Below are 18,528 nucleotides of genomic sequence, written 5' to 3'. Positions count from 1 at the left end.
GATCCTGGTCCCTCCCGCAAGTCCGGTCAGCCACAACCACAATCTCGATTGACCCGGTTCTCTCCCCTTACTTCAAAAGAGTCGAATCATCCTCTGCCGAATCCTCCTTCGGCCACGGGCCTCGCCGAATCCCCATTCGGCCATAGCCTCCGTCGACTCCTCATTCGGCCACAGCAGCTCAGCTCTGCCCATTCGGCCATAGCCTCCGCCGATGCCTCATTCGGCCACAGCAGCTCAGCTCTGCCCATTCGGCCACAGCCCTTGCCGAATCCTCATTCGGCCAAGGTCCTCGCCGAATCCTCATTCGGCCACATCCCTCGCCGAATCCTCATTCGGCCAAGTTCCTTGCTGAAACCTCATTCGGCCGTAACCTTAGCCGAATCCTCATTCGGCCATATCGCAGCCGAATACCCATTCGGCCATGCTACTAGGCTGAACACCCATTTGTCCATGCTACTAAGCCGAATACCCATCCGGCAGCAGCCTGCCGAATCCTCCATCCGGCAGCAGCCTGCCGAATCCTCCATCCGGCAGCAGCCTGCCGAATCCTCCATCCGGCAGCAGCCTGCCGAATCCTCCTCACTAGGCCGAATCCGAGTCCTCAGCAGGCTCGCCTTACAATGTCCTGGCATGTCCCATCATGTTCTCTGACTGGCCCACGCCCTTCATTTATTATCGCCACCTTCTCTAACACCCACGTGGGCAATGACATGACGGCTACCTACCAGAGATGGGACTCTTGACTATAGTGCTCGAGTGTTCCTGACACCTCATTAATCATGATGGGACACCCTCTTAATGGTGACGTGACAGATACACGCTCATCTCTCCTTAAAAGACCACTCCCGCGGAAGGTAAAAGGGGCCTCATCTCGGAACTCTCTTACTCTCTTTACACGCTCAAGCCTTTACTGTTCATCGTCTTCTTCCTCTCGCCATTGCTAACTTGAGCGTCGGAGTGGTCGCGCCGGGGCACCCCCTGGCCGTCCTACTGACGTTCCCTGTGATCACAGGTCGTTCCTGAAGCTGCTGCGGGTCTTCATCGGCTCCGGCGGAGTCTCAGGCTACTTTGAAGCGGCCATCACCCCAGCGTTATCTACTGTTCAAGGCCAGCAGTCCCGTTGCGATCCAGCTTCAAGGGAGGTCCTGAAGCTCGCACCGCTCTTGCTCTTCTTCCCCATCGGTTCAACGCCTACGGCGAGGAAGGTTCGGTGACGTGTCCAGACGCACTTCTCAACCGGAACATTTTTTTAGGAAAGCAGAGATAAACGAAGATTTTGTGATTGAGTCGATCGAGTAGGAAGCTGATTGTTTCAAAATAGGATGCTGCGTTGGGTTTGAGTCAACGGAAGATTGGCCCAAGCTACCAAAACTTATGGTCTCTGGCTTGTAACGATCATTGGGTAGATTTAGTATTTGCAATTTAGTCGTGAGAAGTAAGATTATTATTTTATCCATTCCAGACAATTGGATGAATAGTAGCCATTCAAAATTACTTATGCCCGTCCAAAAGTTTACGTTCCATCTGAAGAAGCCGTTGAATCTGGATGCCGTAACGTGACTGTTAAGTCGGCCACCGCCACAAGTGAAAGAAATCTTTTTAGCCAGAAACACGTGAATGAATTGAAATATCTTGTCCAAGATCCAAGGAAATATAATAATAATAATATTGATAATATAAAATAATTTAAACGTGTCGATGTCGCTGTCAATCAGGGCATCAAAATTATTAGAGAGATTTATGAAATTAAAAAATCGGGAAAAAAATTTGTTTCGTCGGGAAGATAAGATTTGAGATTTCTAATTTAAAAGTAATAGTGAAAAATTTTAAATTATTTTTTTCTCTCACAATTAATTGAGATCAATAACTTATTTAATAATATTTTTATCATAACAATAATAAAATTTTTATATATTTAATATGGTATATTAAGAACTAAAAAAATCATATTTAGGGCTCAGTGCACAGCCCCATTCTGTTCGTAATGCTATCGGGTGGACGTGTCCCCCCATCGTCCGTTGGTTTACACAGCTTGGCCCCAATCATCCAAAACCTTATCGGCAGTCAAAATCATAAGAATTATTGCAGCATAAAACATGCTTATGTTTGATCCAACAAAGCAGCGAAGCAGGAAGGGGGACAAGAAGCAAAGCCAAATTAGTTGCTATAATGTGGGCATCTGCAATATCGCCGTCGGCGACGCCGCTGCCGACGAAGTCAATTCCGGGGAGCTACGGCCTGCCGGTGTTGGGCCCTCTGAAGGATCGGCTGGACTACTTCTGGTTCCAAGGCGCGGAGACCTTCTTCCGGAGCCGCGTCGCGACGCACAAAAGCACGGTGTTCCGAACCAACATGCCGCCCACCTTCCCCTTCTTTGTCGGAGTCGACCCTCGAGTAGTGACCGTACTCGACTGCTCCTCCTTCTCCGTCCTCTTCGACCGATCCCTCGTCGACAAGCGCAATGTTCTCATCGGCGACTATATGCCTAGCGTTAGCTTCACCGGCGGCACCCGCGTCGTCGTGTACCTCGACCCCTCTGAGCCTGCTCACGCCAGGGTCAAGAGCTTCTGCCTCGACCTCCTCAAGCGGAGTGCCGCCACTTGGGTCTCTTCCTTCCACTCGAACTTCGACGTCATGTTTGATACCATGGAGCGCGAGATCGCCAAGGGCGGATCCGCCTCTGGCCTCGTCCCCCTCCAACAGTTCATCTTCGCCTTCCTTACCCGGAGCATCGTCGGTGCCGATCCATCAGCGTCGCCTGAGATCGCAGCCAAAGGTTTCGCCATGCTCGATACGTGGCTTGCTTTACAGCTGATGCCCACCACTGGCGTCCCAAATTTCCCGCAGCCGCTGCAGGAGATCCTGCTCCACTCCATCCCCTACCCCTCCTTCTTCATCAGCGGCGTCTACCGCAAGCTCTACGAGTTCGTGGAGAAGCACGGGGAGGAGGTGGTGCTACGCGCGAAAACAGAGTATGGCATTGACAAGAAGGATGCCATCAACAACATCCTATTCGTGCTGGGGTTCAACGCCTTCGGTGGCTTCTCCATCTTCCTGCCGACGTTGCTAACCACCGTCGGAACCGACAAGACAGGGCTGCGGGAGCGGCTGCGGGAGGAGGTAAGGAGGGTGATGCAGGGGAGGCCAGGGGAGGCGAGACCAGGTTTCGAGGCGGTGCGGGAGATGGAGCTAGTGCGGGCGACGGTGTACGAGACGCTACGTCTGAACCCGCCGGTACCACTGCAGTACGGGCGAGCGCGGGGCGACTTCACACTGCAATCACACGAGGCGGCGTTCCAGGTGCGCAAGGGCGAGCTACTGTGCGGGTACCAGCCGCTGGTGATGCGGGATCCAGTGGTGTTCGAGGACCCAGAGTCATTCTCGCCGGAGCGGTTCAAAGGCGCCGCCGGGAAGGAGATGCTCAAGTACCTATTCTGGTCGAACGGACCGCAAACAGGGACGCCGACGGCAGATAACAAACAATGCGCCGCAAAGGACTATGTGGTGGAGACGGCGTGTCTGCTGCTAGCGAACATCTTCCTCCGCTACGACGAGTTTGTATGCGCCGACGACGGCTTCACGGTGACAAAGCTAGAGAAGGCGGCTGCCGCCGTTCCTACAGAGTAGGGCAGAGGGCATAGGGGATTAGCGGCGTAATTGAACGACGGAACGGTAAACGACACGGAATGGAGGGGCGTGTAATTTGCTTCAATAAAAGTTACTTACTATTCAATTTCAGCTTTAGCCGTGGAATAAATTGTGTTTTCCAGCTAATGTTCACTTTAAAAAATAATTTATTATATAAAATTTTTTTTATCATTTTAACTATCTCATATAATTAATTTTACGATCGTATGTGTGAAAATAAATAGATGAATAAAAATATTATCAAAATGAAAAAAATATTATCTTAACTTCATCCATCTTTAATTTATTATATACTTAAAATATGCAAAACATGATGACGCGAACAAAAAGCTACGTATTAAGGGGAGCGTCTTGCTTTATCTAATTATTTTAAAAATCATGAACAAATTTTTTTTTAACAACAATCAAAAGATGACGTTCTATTTTTTCAATTAAAATTAGATTAACGTCATGTGTTCAATTAAAGTTAGATAAATATACCATCAAATATAAACTATCCAAATTGCTATTATCCTTGCTCTTTTATAACATTTACTTGTTAGTTTCTATATTTTTAAAAAATAGCAAATAACTTTTTGATATTATAGATACATATTAATTTTTGTAATGAAATTTTTATTACTTATTTTACTCGTTGAAATATTATTTAATCATATTATTAGTCATGCAAGTAAAATTAAAATGATATAAACTTACTATTTATAGAAGCTAGCAATTAGTTTTTGCATATTGTAGAAGCTAGCAATTAGTTTTTGTTACTAGCAATATTATATAAGTTATATTAATATGGTGGATGACTATTGATTCTGTTGATTTTCACATAAATATCAAAAATAATGATGCAATGGATAACTATTCCATTGATTCACATACGAATATCAAAAGTAATCTACTAAAACATATTGATTTGACAAAAGAATATCAAAAAATAGACAATCAAATTTAACGTTTGAGAAAAAAACAACATTGATCGTAAATTATTATTGATTAAAAAAATAAAATCTTAAAACCAACTAAATAATAATTTAAATAAACTTAAGACCCATTACAAAAATAAAAATATCTTCAAAATTCTAATTTACATAATAAAAAATTTAAAATTAAATATCAAGAGATAGACAATCTCGACATTTGGGAAGAAATAATTCACATATTAATATTGATAAAAAATGATGTAGTACCAATTAAATAATAATTTCATTGATTTGCGCATTAATATCAAAATATCCTCAAAATCTTATAAAAAATTAATAAAAAATAAAATTCTCATAAATCAACTAAATAATAATTTAAATAGATTGAAGATGCAAAGATGAAAATATTTATTAAAATTTAATTCAACAAAATTAATAAAAAAATTAAAATTACTCTTCAATCCCCCATCATACATGTTAGCTTTTGAACACTTGATCATAATTGAATTATGTTTATTTGAAATGTAATAAGTATTATGGAGTCCTCATCTTTTATTTTACTCATTGAAATATAATTTTAATTAAATTATTACTCAAATAAATAAAATTAAAATAATATAATATTACTATTATAGAGCTAACAATTAGCTTCTATACAATCAAATGATATTAATCAAATGGTAATTCGGACAATTCATTCACTATGCCTATTTGATGGACGTTCTTTTTTATTTTTTCTCTTTTTTTAATGGAAAACGATAGTTATGCCAACTCTCTTCTCGATATACATTTTTTTATAATTTAAATATTTAAGTTTTTGCTTGATTATGAGGTATCTCTACATTAGTTTTTTTTATTTAAGATAAAAAATAATAAGATTAAATCCCTTCCATTAAATACTATTATATCGAAAGCCTTCCAAAGGTGAAAGGTTTGAATCACAAATCTCTGTGATATTTTAGGCATATAATGACACGAGATCAATTATCATTGGACGACGTTGCTATTTTAGGAGAAAAGTTGTCTGAAATCGTTTTCCCCACGATATGAAGTTGGCTGGACAATCTCGCTCAATTTAGACATGGATTGAAACACAGATTTTATGAAACTCTTTACATATCATATCGTGAGTAGATAAATCGAGAAATTATAGTTAGACGAAAAGGAGAATTTATCTTGACTTTGTCCAGATAAACCTTACCTCTTCTATAATTCTTATCGTAACTAACTTTATGCCTCAGAAACAGAGGTAAATCGAAATTGAAGTTGATCACATAGGAGGTATTTGCTGTTCGCCAATTTTTACCCTCTTCTGCAACTCTGCTACAGATAACCAACTCAATTATGCTCCGGGGGCAACAAACTCCTTCTATATCGAATCTTATGGTGGAAGGTTGCATCCCACATATTGAATTTAAATCTATAATATATGTTTAAGAAAATAAATATAAAAATTTATTTTGTCAAACATCAATCACGAACGAAAGATATGACTAAGTTGTCATTCAGCAATACAAAAGGAAAGATACCTTTTGTATTTGGGGAAAATACACGTCTTTTAGTTGACAAAAAGAAGAAAGATACCTTTTGTTTTGTATTTGGGGAAAATAAACGTGTTTTAGTTGACAAAAAGGAAGATTTTTTTAAAAAAAAAACTTGTTTGATAAATTCCAAAAGCATGGAGGTCCACTTTAGTCAAATGTTCTAGATATTTTGTTAGAAGAAGCAATTGTGTCCATAAAAATGTTAAAATTATCAATTGTTCTATATATATTTTCTTATTGGTTGGAAGACACGACAGTGACCAAAATAAAAAATTAAAAACAATCTCATGTGATGATTTTCTATCAAAAGCATGTTGAATCAAATTTATTAGAATTCATTTAACGTGGGGGTTTAAATAAACTTATGTGATTGATAAAAATTGTTATATGAGTTGTAAAATATTGGGAAAACAATAATAGTAGCTATAATGTGGGCATCTGCCATATCGCCGCCATATCGAGGCGGCGGCGCTGCCGACGAAGTCAATTCCGGGGGGCTACGGCCTGCCATTGTTGGGCCCTCTGAAGGATCGGCTGGACTACTTCTGGTTCCAAGGCCCCGAGACCTTCTTCCGGAGCCGCGTCGCGAAGCACAAAAGCACCGTGTTCCGTACCAACATGCCGCCCACCTTCCCCTTCTTTGTCGGCGTCGACCCTCGAGTAGTGGCCGTACTCGACTGCTCCTCCTTCTCCGTCCTCTTCGACCGATCCCTCGTCGACAAGCGCAATGTTCTCGTCGGCGACTATATGCCTAGCCTTAGCTTCACCGGCGGCACCCGCGTCCTCGTGTACCTAGACCCCTCTGAGCCTGCTCACGCCAGGGTCAAGAGCTTCTGCCTCGACCTCCTCAAGCGGAGTGCCGCCACTTGGGTCTCTTCCTTCCACTCGAACTTCGACGTCATGTTTGATACCATGGAGCGCGAGATCGCCAAAGGCGGATCCGCCTCTGGCCTCGTCCCCCTCCAACAGTGCATCTTCGCCTTCCTTTGCCGGAGCATCGTCGGTGCCGATCCATCAGCGTCGCCTGAGATCGGAGCCAAAGGTTTCGCCAAGCTCGATACGTGGCTTGCTCTACAGGTGATGCCCACCACCAGCGTCCCAAACTTTCCCGCAGCCGCTGCAGGAGATCCTGCTCCACTCCATCCCCTACCCCTCCTTCTTCATCAGCGGCGTCTACCGCAAGCTCTACGAGTTCGTGGAGAAGCACGGGGAGGAGGTGGTGCTACGCGCGAAAATAGAGTATGGCATTGACAAGAAGGATGCCATCAACAACATCCTATTCGTGCTGGGGTTCAACGCCTTCGGTGGCTTCTCCATCTTCCTGCCGACGCTGCTAACCACCGTCGGAACCGACAAGACAGGGCTGCGTGAGCGGCTGCGCGAGGAGGTGAGGAGGGTGATGCAGGGGAGGCCAGGGGAGGCGAGACCAGGTTTCGAGGCGGTGCGGGAGATGGAGCTAGTGCGGGCACAGACGGTGTACGAGACGCTACGTCTGAACCCGCCGGTACCACTACAATATGGACGAGCACGGATCGACTTCACACTGCAATCACACGAGGCGGCGTTCCAGGTGCGCAAGGGCGAGCTACTGTGCGGGTACCAGCCGCTGGTGATGCGGGATCCGGTGGTGTTCGAGGACCCAGAGTCATTCTCGCCGGAGCGGTTCATAGGCGCCGCCGGGAAGGAGATGCTCAAGTACCTATTCTGGTCGAACGGACCGCAGACAGGGACGCCGACGGCAGATAACAAACAATGCGCCGCAAAGGACTATGTGGTGGAGACGGCGTGTCTGCTGCTAGCGAACATCTTCCTCCGCTACGACGAGTTTGTATGCGCCGACGACGGCTTCACGGTGACAAAGCTAGAGAAGGCGGCTGCCGCCGTTCCTATAGAGTAGGGCAGAGGCCAGAGGGGATCGGATCAGCAACGTAGCGGCGCAATTGAACGATGGAACACTAAACGACGAGACAGAATATGGAGGAGGCGTTTAATTTGGTCAATTTCAACGGTAGCCGACGACCGTCGAATAAATTGTGTTTTCCAACAAATGTTATTTTTCACTTTCAAAAAAAAATATTTATTATATACTTAAAACATTTTTTTTAAAAAAAAACACATGGTGCGAACAATAAGCGTCTTGCTCTATCTAATTATTTTAAAAATCTTGTGCAAAATTTTTAATGGAAAAGGACGCGATTGTATGCCTTCTTGTGCAAAATTTAAGATAAAAATAATAAGATTAAATCCCTTCCATTAAATTATATTACACGGACTCGATTGAAAGCCTTTGAAAGGTAGAAGGTTTGAATCTCAAATCTCGATGGCATTTTAGACATATAATGACATGAGATCATTGTATTAGCCTCTGATCATTGGTTTATTGGCGGACAAAAGCTAATTTTATCTTCTCCGGGGTCAACTGCAGTTTATCGATTTATTTCCTTACAGATGATTGTAATCCTTTTACCCTGGGATGGCGGTGTTAAAGAAAGGAAAAGTTGTCTGAAATCCTTTTACCCATGATATGAAGTGTGTGGCTGGACTTAACCTTGCTCAATTTAGACATGGGTTGAAACTCTAGGTAAATGGCCATTCAATTGTGGCCTATTTCTATTACTAACCATTTAATGATGATCACGAAGGGATTGTTATAGAGAGTGGTTTGACCATAGACGTTGAAAATATCTTCAAGTTGTTAAGGTTTGACCATAAAAGATGAGTGGTTGACCTACTTCAAATTTAGAGTGTTGACTTGACTTGGTGAATTACTAGTGTAACAAGGGCAGATTTATTCATGTCATGTATAAGCCAACATCGCTTGTTAGAAAAATGTGTATAATATGGTACAAACTATACAATCTTGATTAGGGCCATTGAGCTGAGAGATTTGATGACAAATGATCAAGCGAACCAAATGAGCCAAGCAAACTGTCTCATATTAGACAACTCAAACGAGTCGAATGGGACGATAGGGTTAAATGAACTAAACTATTTTGTATTCCATTCAGTTTCATTCGACTCAGTTCTTCAACCATCATAGCCTTACATGTCATCTTCTTTCTTATTACACTTCCATTTCATCCTTCCCCATCCTTCCAAACATGAAGCAGCCAAACAGAGGCAGTCAGTCAAATCTAAGTCTTATATCCCACATTCTTTCTTATGATCGATCTCTCCTAAATGCTCAAACATAAAGAAGTTTTACTTCTCATACTTCAACTAAACAGGATTTAGAGTTATGAACAAACATTATAATTATGCAAATGCAGTAATAATTTGACATAATTGCGTGCAGTAGAAACTGCATTGAGCAAGCTTAAAAGAGCAAAAATAGGAGCTTGGAAATTATTAGATCAATTAGGGAAAACAGTATGGTGGTGAGTGGTACAACAACCAGCTGGAAAGCATCAGCTCACTAATTCAAGAGCACAGTTCAGAGACACTAATTCAAGAGCACAGGTCGACAGAGATCGGAAGGTAATCTGCGGCAGAGCTCGACGGAGAAGAGCACAAGGCGGAGCTTGGGGAGGAGATTGCACGAAAGAGGAGAGCAGGCTGCGAAGTTCAGTGGAGAAGAATAAAGGCCGGCGGAGGAGAGCAGGCAGCAGAGCATGCAGAGCAGACATTTAACTGAAAAAGGATCTTAAGCTAATTGGGCAGTTAAGACCGACTGCATGGACTGCGTGACCGAGCTGCTTTCCCATCACCCTCGAGAGTGACGATAAAACACAGCCACTGGGGTTTCCCTCGACATCCATGGCGGCTTCAGCAGGCCTGCCCCCTGCCCTCCCACTTTTGGTGGCCGTCGGCTGTTTTCTCTTTCCGATCTTCGTCGGCGGCGAAACCGAATACATTTCAGCAGTGGGAGACCCCGGGATGCGAAAGGACGGTCTGAGGCTTGCTCTGGAGGCCTGGAACTTCTGCAATGAGGTCGGCGCAGAGGCCCCTGGAATGGGCAGCCCCCGCTTGGCCGATTGCTTCGACATCGGTCGGTCTCCATCGTTTCCCATTTCCCCCACTACTTCTCCTGAACAATCCATTCCAGTCTTCACCTAATGGCGGAATTCGTGTTGCAGGCGATAGCGGAAACGTGTCGCACAGGGTGACCGAGAAAGACAACAAGCTCAGCGTCGGCGATCCCTTCCGCGGAGCTTCGCTCCAATGCATCAGGGATGTCGACCTCTACGCCGTCGAGAAGGAGATCTACCTGGGGACGAAGTGCGAGGTGGACGACGTCCCCGCGCCGTGGCAGTTCTGGATGATCATGCTCAAGAACGGAAATTTGGACACCTCCGCGGGTCTCTGCCCGGAAAACGGCAAGAAGATCGGACCTTTCCCGCCTGAGAAAAGGTTTCCGTGCTTTGGCAAAGGGTGCATGAACCAGCCGCTGGTGTTCCACAACTACACTTCCTTGCAAGGGACCAAGCTCTGGGGCAGGTTCTTTGGGACCTATGATCTCGACGGAGATTCCAAATTGGAGAAGCACGACATATCGTTCTTCTCCGTGACATGGGAGAAAGAAATGGGGAAGGGCGGCTGGTCCTTTCACCACGTTCTCAGAACCACCAAGAAGTACCCATGGCTCATGCTCTACCTGCGATCTGATGCCACAAGGGGGCTCTCTGGGGGCTATCACTATGACACCAGAGGCATGACCAAAATCGTAAGCAATCGAATCGAATCTATTCACCCCTCCTGTCTTCTCCTAAATCTGCAATAACATTTGCTGCTACACGCGTAGATCCCAGAATCTCCGGACTTCAAGGTGAGGCTCACGCTGGAGATCATAAAAGGTGGAGGTCCGAGCAGCCAGTTTTACCTGATGGACATGGGAAGCTGCTGGAAGAACAATGGCGACCCCTGCGACGGCAATGTGACGACCGACGTCACTCGATACAGCGAGATGATACTGAACCCGAACACCAAAGCCTGGTGCCGGCCCGACAGCCTCTACGAGTGCCCACCATACCACACCTTCTCCGATGGCACTCGAGTTCACCGGACTGATACTGCGCGTTTCCCATACAGCGCCTATCACGTCTATTGCTTTCCGGGGAACGCCAAGCACCCGGAGAGTCCCTACAGGTTCTGCGATCCTTACAGCAATCCCCAGCCACAGGAGATACTGCAGATACTGCCTCATCCCGTATGGGGGGAATATGGGTACCCTACAAAGAAGGGAGATGGCTGGGTGGGCGATCCGAGGACTTGGGAGCTTGATGTTGGCAGGATGTCCCAGGCTCTCTATTTTTATCAGGTCAGTGAATTCTCTCAGTTTTGGCCTCTTTGGGTCTCGTTGCTTGTTGGATATCAGGCTGAATGTTCAGTGATTTGGTGTAGGAGCCAGACACACCTCCAGCAAGGAGGAAGTGGACTTCGCTGGATGTTGGAACAGAGATCTATGTCGATGATCATGCAGAGGCTGAGTGGATTCTGAGCGATTTCGATGTAATGATTGTTCCTAAAACTGGGAAACTCAGAGAATCATAGGCATTGCAGCTGCGTTTGAGGTTGAGTCATTTTATATATTATTTGGAATGACTACTGTTTCAGAGCGAACATCGTTATTCGTTTCAACTTGATCTTCTTCTGCTAGACAGTTTTTGTTTGACGAAGAACATGCTTAATAACAGTGATCCACAGTGAAGAAAAAAACAGTTCGATGCAAAAGTTGGCATCGAATGCAAGGACATTGGCTAGCCATCACAATAATGCTACAGTGATCACGAACGATCTCAATAATGGCTACGGAGATCCATAATGAAATGTCAGATTTGGCAGCTTTAAAGAGACAAATGAAGTCATGAAGCTAGCCTTACTGCCCTATTTACTCGGGAGGGATAGATTGGATAAGAACCTACAACTCATTATTCTTGCACTCTACAACTCGATTGACTTCCCTTCTATCCTTGTCATGAATCATCCATTTTTAATCAACACAAAATGAAGTGTGCAAAAATTGAACACATTCATCATTTTCCTCTTCCCTAAACCCATAGGAGCACAATACTTGTGGTGAAATTTCTAAACACTGTTATTTGTTGGCTAAAGAGTGAGAACTTATATTTTCAAAAGAAGACAGACGCATAAAATATTAAATGGTGATTAAAATCTTCACAGAGACTTTGATTAACATATATGTTTGCTAATGAAAATATGTGTTTATTTTATTCTTTCTAAGGCGCGGCGCAATTCAGGAAACTTAACCATGAGATGCTTCGGTTTGTTGCGCGCAAGTAGTCGTCGTCGACGGAGAAGCTTCAGCTACTGCGGTATCTCCGATTCTTTATGAAACAAGGGCAGGCTTGAAGCAGAGGAAGAAGCTTCTTGATCCCAAATTGATAAGCTTTTCTTGGGAATTCAAGCCTGGTGATTAAGAGGATTAATCAGCGTTGTAAGTATCTCCAGTTTTGAAAAGGTTTTGCTGTGGTTAGTTACTGCTCACGTTCGAGGCTGAACTGGGAGTAATGGAGGGTGAAGGTGGAGGAGGGGACGTCCGCGGGCACTGGCGGCCGCCTGCCCTCCTCCACGTAGCAACGCAGCGCCGCGGCCACCAGGTCGCCGACGGTCCAGTTGGTGGGCGCCACCACCTGCACGGGCCCGAGGCTGCGCTGCACCGTCACGTTTACCAGAAGCTTCTCCGGCACCCTCCGCTCCTCCGCCGCCGACGCCTCCACGCCGCGCGCGAGCAGCTCGGGCCTCCGCAGTTGGCGGTTCTCCGGCGGCGAGGTGCGGCCCTTGAATGAGGCCGTGCGGTGCCGAATACGCATGCCCGGCTCTGCGCCCCGCTCCGTTGGGCCTTTGCGGAGGTTCTTGTGCTGCGAGGATGAGGCGGAGGAGGAGAATGGAGCTGGAGCCATCGGCGGGATAAGGCGTCGACGCCTCGTCTACCTCGTTGATTTGATATATCAGTGGAGTTTTTAACGCATTTATATACTTTTTTTTCACTAATATTTCTTTATTTTATTAAATATACATTTTGACATTGTTTATGGATTTTTTTCTACACATTATTTCATTTAATTTCATATTTATTTATTTTTAAGTATTATATATCTTAAATTTGTAATACTCATTAATTATTTATCAAATCAAACCTCTAAAGGATGAGCTTAAATTTAAAATTAGATTAGAAGGAAACTACACATCAGTTAAATTAGATGCTCCTAATTTTAATAGTTGGGTAGACCAAAATAATTGTAGAAGTTGGGGGCGTTGAGATTGAGAATTATTTTAATTGATATAATATGATCCAAATCGAACATGTACAATTATAAAAATCAATAACAAGTTCAAGATTACATTTGATAAAAAAAATATTATTCACGTGTGATAATTTTAGTCATGAAAACATTAATAGTAATTTTTTCAAAAAAAGAACTATTTTATAAAAAATCCATCACAAGTTTATTTGTAACTTTCAAGCTAGTATTTGATATAAAGTTTGTGACAATCAAGATATAATCTAAAAATGCATGTTTTTATCCATTTTAACCTTGTAAATACTCTCAATAATATGATATACTAAGGTATTATTTTTTAAAAATAAAATACTCTAACAAAAATCTACTAATTATAATTAAAAACTGATTAACAGATTAGCCTTTAACTAACATTTAATTTGTAGAACATCGTATGCAAATTAAAGAAAATTCTTTTGAAAAATTTAAAAAATTTAGACCTTATTTTGAAAAGGATCTCCATAATCAATGATCCAATCGAGTTGATTAAACCAAACAGTTGGTTAGAATCGAAAGGCAAGAATTGAATTGAACTAGAAGAGCATGTGCATCTTATTCCAAATCAACATCCAACATTTAATTGACCATCGCAATCATACAATAGATCGGCATGGATCATGTCAACTTCTTGGCCTACCTCGCCGGCCGGTTGAGCCGCCTTGTAAGCCATGATTGGAGGAGAGTGGGTTTAGAACTGATGGGGTTTGGTCAAGTTTGTTTAGTTTGAGTCCAAGAGTTTATAGGTAAAAGGTAATTAAAATTTTGATAAGGAAATTTTTAAAAATATTATTATTTTATTATTATTGTAGCGGCTACTACATATTAAACAATAGCTGTTATAATTATACAGATAAGAAGATTGCTAATACTGAAACAGGGTACTTCAGACATGGATATGACAGAACCTGGTTTAAAAATGGTAGACGATATGTGATGTTGTATCAAGGGGTCGCTAAGTTCTTGCTCGATTGGCCTTTTGGTGGCGTGAGTATCTTTGGTGAGAGATTTACAAACTCTAATGCTTGTAATCTGACCTCAAATGGATAATCTGCAACGCATCCAATTCTAGGACCAGCTCCACTGCACCATTTAGAAGAAAGCTGATGACCCAACTGATAAGAACTTGCTTTCCTTTTTGAATTTATCCTCTCTAGAATGGCTTTCTTAGACACATCAGTTCTTGGACTCTGAAGGCCACCAGATAAAGTTCTTTGGTACTTGACTTGAAGTTGGACAGCCGATTCAGATTCTGCAGTTGGTTCTGAAGCTGCCATCCTTGTTGCTTCTAAAGGCAGAGCTAGTTGAGGAGTTTTAGAAACTTTCATTGATTCAATCACCTGTTCTAGCTGAGGATTATCTGCATCCTCGTAGTAATCTTCGTTGGATGATGACATTATCTGAGGATTAAAAGATTGAGAAGTACAGATCTGTAAACTCCAGCTACACATTTGCGGAACAAGCCAGCACTACCATGCTACATAAAAGGGCATCACAAGTAGCATTACCTCAGTTTCATCCAGATTAACATGGTTTTCCTTGAGGAAGCTTAAAAAGTTGTTGAAGTTCTCCTTGGTCGGTCGGTAATGCCCACTATAAGCCCAAATACGCTGCAAGCCAACCAAACAACCTTAGCATTTAAACAAATAAATGAATTCACATCTTTTGAAAGATGCATGGGAAGTAACTAATTATGATATGGAAGAATTGGTGAACATAAAAAATTATTTATTATTGTTACAGTCCAAGAAGGAGCCCAATTCAGCTCAAAATACCTAGGTAGGTGGGAGTACCTTAGTATTTAAGCTCACTTAAAAAGCCTCACTCAGCAATATGGAAACTAGAAAGGATGGAGTTTTGAACTCCCACTCCTTTCTCTTTAATTCCGTTAACATATCTTCTTTCAGCAGTTTAAATATATAATCCATCACATATCCAGCAACACAAGTTTTGAATGACTTGGCATGAGCATATGGAGAAGATTAAATCATGACAAACTGCAATTGAACTTAATATCATTTACAAGAAAGTGCATATTCTACCTTGAGCATCCCGTTTTCAGCAGTGAATCTCCCAGCTGCTACAGTAACTCCCCCAGCAAGGAAGCTGGAATGGTGAAATATTCCTTTCTTTTTCTGCAATTAAAAGTTATCAGTTATTGACTTGAGAGAAGCATCAGAATGATATTATGACCAACTTCAATACTGCAAATCTGGCTTGAAGACCAGCAAGTTAGATGAGTTACCTGACCAGCATATAATTTGCTGGATGTGCTCATGACAAAAATCCATTTTCCTCCTTTGGCTGCCGAAGTTGTGTCTAAAAGAACTCCGGTTTGTCTGTGCACAATTTTGCCATCTAGTGGAACATATTCATAGTGTTCCCGTTCTTGCTGAAGAATGTTAGATATAAGGGGTTAAGCTTGCAGTTTGGAGCTTCATTTCAGATAAACTAAGCTCCAGGTAATGTTTAATTGTGTTCCATAAACATCAAGTAACATTACTCTGAAAAAAGCTAATATTTAACCGTCTTTCATCAGCTACTAAAATTAGATAACTATTTATCCATCTTCCATCAGCTACTAAAATTAGACAAAATGAAGAAATATTTGTTTGCGTTTTAAATTTATATAACAAGCTTCAGCCTTTCAGCAACTCACGCACAAATGCACCACCCAAATAAGATAGGACATGAGTGCTTTGTGTTATTTGGGATTATTGAGATATTGCCATATCGCATCTATCTTCTGGATAAATCAATTGCACAAGCTCTCTTTGAGTAAAAAATGTTCTCCTACAGGATTAAAGGGAGAGATTCTTACAGGACCAAGATATTTGACACATTGCTTCCTAAGGAATGACCTTGGACACTGTTTAAGATCCAAATCTCTGCCATCGCCAATATCCAACCTGCATAAAAGTATCACATACTATATGAGGTAGGCCATTACAACAATCTGTCTCACTTGAATAGATTATTTACCCTAGATTAAGCATCAATGCAGGGAAAGAATAGAACGATGAAGGACTTATCATTCTTCAACAATATAATGTGTTAGCATACAGCAAATACTCATGGTAAAGATGCTCATCCCTCATGGTAAGCCTCAAGATCTTGAGACTTTGTTCTGCTGGATGAGACACTTTAAACAATATCATATTTTTAAAACGAAAAGATAGTTGTTGGGAAGATGTAAAAGTTTTTAAAGTACAAAAAGAAGATAAATTAAAATAATCAAGAAAAGAGAGAGGATAGGAGGGAGTCTATCACTTACCAGTAGAAGAAAGGCTGACCTGCTTCACTTTTGCGCCATTCTTCATAATAAATATGCAGATTATGGCCATATCGATGTCTTGGATCAATCTAAAGAAATTAAATAATGAGTGAGCAATCAAGAAGAAAATCCATTTACTTAAGCTCAAATTATCTTCCAAGAGATGGATACTGTCAATTAAAAATAAGAAGAAGAAAAAGTTAGACCCATCCCTAAGTCAATATAAAAGATTCCTTGGTTTTAGTTTTCAAAAATAAATAAATAAATAAAATAAAAGGTTCAATAATTAAAGATAAGAACAAAAGGTTCAATAATTAAAGATGACTTTCCAGTCTTCAGTCATCACTCTATATGTGAAGCAAAAAAGGCTAATAGTGTATGAATGTAAGAGCTAGTCGATAATCCACAGCAGAAGAATGAAAATAACAATAAAAGAGAGAAGGAAAATGAAGATTTTGAATACGTACGGCTTCAATCCAGTGTTGAAAAGCGAGTTTGAGGGCTTTAAATTTGGCGTCCTTGGATAAGCCCTGACCAACCTGAAAAAAAAAACCCCAAAATAAAGCTTAATTCAGTTGCTACCGAAATCTAGAGCACAAAAAGGAACGAAAAGGCCAAGGGATATGCAAACGAGCCTTAGAAGCATTCAATTTGATGCGATTCCATCGCGAGACCACTGACTCCTGTTTCACGTGATCGAAGAACGACACCGTACTACGGTTGAGCTGAACAAATTCTATCGCCTGCCACCTTCCAAATTCACCGACAGAAAAATAGCAAAATTTTCATCCTCCATCTTAATCCAAAACCAAAAGAGTAAGCCAAAAAAGGAACTCTTTCTTTAATCTAATTACCATAGCTCTTCGGCGACGACAGCGGAGTCCGCTAGCCTGCGGCGGGTGCGGTAGCTCCTGTATACCTTCTGGAGCTTGGTGGCCGCCGCCGATTCTGGCGGGTTGGAAGAGCGACATCCTCCGTCTTCGGAGACCTCCATCCCCTTCAGGAAGGCCGGATCTTGGCCAGATCCCGGAGACTCGGACTCCTCGGGAAGCGGGAATGCCGGCGGAGCATGATCGAGGCTACCCCGGAGGATGGAGAGTGGCTCCACTTGCATGTCTCAGTGTGGAAGGACAGAGTCGCAGTGGAGACTGTTCTTCTGGAGAGACTGGAGAAGAGTAGTTGAGCTGAGATGATGCCTGTACTTCATATAATTGAAGAGGAAGCTGACAGTGGGTGGAACCATTATTGTTCTTACTCAATTCTTAAATCTACCTGCTGACGCACGGTGGCCCGAGGACGACAACAGCAATGACATCATCTCCATTCTCGATCGATTAAATTCCGAGCATTAAATTATTTTTAAAAAATAAAAAATATACATATTTTTTTATTCAAATAATGAATAAGCTCAAAATAAAATCTACTAATTTCCTTTTTAATTAATACACTAGGATAAACCTCTTCTTTTACTATATATAGTCACCTTGTATTATTCTGAGTGTGCCCTAAAATTCTTAGACCTTTAATCAGATATGCACCAACTTCAAGTTTTAGACGTGTCCTGTGAAAACCTTGCACATTAGAAATAAAATATATATATATTAAATCTAATTTAAATTTTTTGCTATAGTGATCAAAATAATATTTACAAACCTTTTAGAATTCAATCATCATCAAGTTTCTCATTTACTTTTACTTGGTCTTCAGGTATAAGGATTCAAAATAAAACAAGCTCTAAGTAATCTAAATTTTATGTAAGCTACCATAACAATAATATAAGATCGATGGTAAATACACGACACTCTGAACTTATATAATTTTTTTTATCAATTTGATTGAAATTATTTAAAATTAATCAAAAATTAAAATTAATTGGCTGCTGCTATATTATTGTAGTAATATTATGATAA

At 42.1% G+C, this 18,528-nt stretch overlaps 5 protein-coding genes across 5 annotated transcripts; 3 read left to right on the top strand and 2 right to left on the bottom strand.

Annotated features, from left to right (window-relative positions):
* Window positions 1–2,114: 2,114 nt before the first annotated feature.
* LOC141825623 (fatty acid hydroperoxide lyase, chloroplastic-like) lies at window positions 2,115–3,733 on the top strand. Its single transcript, XM_074713006.1, has one exon. The coding sequence runs from the start codon at window positions 2,170–2,172 to the stop codon at window positions 3,625–3,627; it is 1,458 nt and encodes a 485-aa protein (XP_074569107.1). The 5' UTR covers window positions 2,115–2,169; the 3' UTR covers window positions 3,628–3,733.
* Window positions 3,734–6,534: 2,801 nt separating this feature from the next.
* On the top strand, window positions 6,535–8,016 carry LOC141825182 (linolenate hydroperoxide lyase, chloroplastic-like). Its single transcript, XM_074712566.1, is given in 3 exon segments — window positions 6,535–6,564; window positions 6,566–7,210; window positions 7,212–8,016. Coding segments are annotated over 3 exon segments (1,467 nt in total). The 3' UTR covers window positions 8,004–8,016.
* A 1,554-nt stretch (window positions 8,017–9,570) lies between these two features.
* Window positions 9,571–11,615, top strand: LOC141825270 (uncharacterized). Its single transcript, XM_074712656.1, has 4 exons — window positions 9,571–10,094; window positions 10,183–10,769; window positions 10,848–11,363; window positions 11,447–11,615. The coding sequence occupies exons 1-4, from the start codon at window positions 9,863–9,865 to the stop codon at window positions 11,594–11,596; spliced, it is 1,485 nt and encodes a 494-aa protein (XP_074568757.1). The 5' UTR covers window positions 9,571–9,862; the 3' UTR covers window positions 11,597–11,615.
* A 598-nt stretch (window positions 11,616–12,213) lies between these two features.
* On the bottom strand, window positions 12,214–12,973 carry LOC141825731 (uncharacterized). Its single transcript, XM_074713117.1, has 2 exons — window positions 12,552–12,973; window positions 12,214–12,472 (listed from the first exon to the last, which is right to left on the bottom strand). The coding sequence occupies exons 1-2, from the start codon at window positions 12,964–12,966 to the stop codon at window positions 12,393–12,395; spliced, it is 495 nt and encodes a 164-aa protein (XP_074569218.1). The 5' UTR covers window positions 12,967–12,973; the 3' UTR covers window positions 12,214–12,392.
* A 1,148-nt stretch (window positions 12,974–14,121) lies between these two features.
* Window positions 14,122–17,807, bottom strand: LOC141823292 (IQ domain-containing protein IQM3-like). Its single transcript, XM_074710556.1, has 9 exons — window positions 17,473–17,807; window positions 17,254–17,368; window positions 17,086–17,157; window positions 16,619–16,707; window positions 16,166–16,253; window positions 15,590–15,736; window positions 15,387–15,479; window positions 14,853–14,954; window positions 14,122–14,744 (listed from the first exon to the last, which is right to left on the bottom strand). The coding sequence occupies exons 1-9, from the start codon at window positions 17,730–17,732 to the stop codon at window positions 14,289–14,291; spliced, it is 1,422 nt and encodes a 473-aa protein (XP_074566657.1). The 5' UTR covers window positions 17,733–17,807; the 3' UTR covers window positions 14,122–14,288.
* Window positions 17,808–18,528: the final 721 nt, after the last annotated feature.

The sequence above is a fragment of the Curcuma longa genome, chromosome 3, assembly GCF_044706935.1.
Source record: "Curcuma longa cultivar G26 ecotype Majalengka, Jawa Barat chromosome 3, ITB_CL_G26_1.1, whole genome shotgun sequence".
NCBI classification, from domain to species: Eukaryota; Viridiplantae; Streptophyta; class Magnoliopsida; order Zingiberales; family Zingiberaceae; genus Curcuma; species Curcuma longa.
This window is presented reverse-complemented; position numbering and strand designations above follow the sequence as displayed.

Bases quoted from the DNA above. Each gene is read 5' to 3' on its own strand.
- LOC141825623 (XM_074713006.1), top strand. From the start codon at position 2,170: ATGTGGGCATCTGCAATATCGCCGTCGGCGACGCCGCTGCCGACGAAG.
- LOC141825270 (XM_074712656.1), top strand. From the start codon at position 9,863: ATGGCGGCTTCAGCAGGCCTGCCCCCTGCCCTCCCACTTTTGGTGGCC. The intron at 10,770-10,847 runs GTAAGCAATCGA...CTACACGCGTAG, and splicing joins CCAGAGGCATGACCAAAATC to ATCCCAGAATCTCCGGACTT. The intron at 11,364-11,446 runs GTCAGTGAATTC...GATTTGGTGTAG, and splicing joins AGGCTCTCTATTTTTATCAG to GAGCCAGACACACCTCCAGC.
- LOC141825731 (XM_074713117.1), bottom strand. From the start codon at position 12,966: ATGGCTCCAGCTCCATTCTCCTCCTCCGCCTCATCCTCGCAGCACAAG. The intron at 12,473-12,551 runs GTGAGCAGTAAC...CTTAATCACCAG, and splicing joins CTCCCAGTTCAGCCTCGAAC to GCTTGAATTCCCAAGAAAAG.
- LOC141823292 (XM_074710556.1), bottom strand. From the start codon at position 17,732: ATGCAAGTGGAGCCACTCTCCATCCTCCGGGGTAGCCTCGATCATGCT. The intron at 17,158-17,253 runs GCTCGTTTGCAT...TTTTTTTTTCAG, and splicing joins TCAAATTGAATGCTTCTAAG to GTTGGTCAGGGCTTATCCAA. The intron at 16,254-16,618 runs GTAAGTGATAGA...ACTTTTATGCAG, and splicing joins GGTCAGCCTTTCTTCTACTG to GTTGGATATTGGCGATGGCA.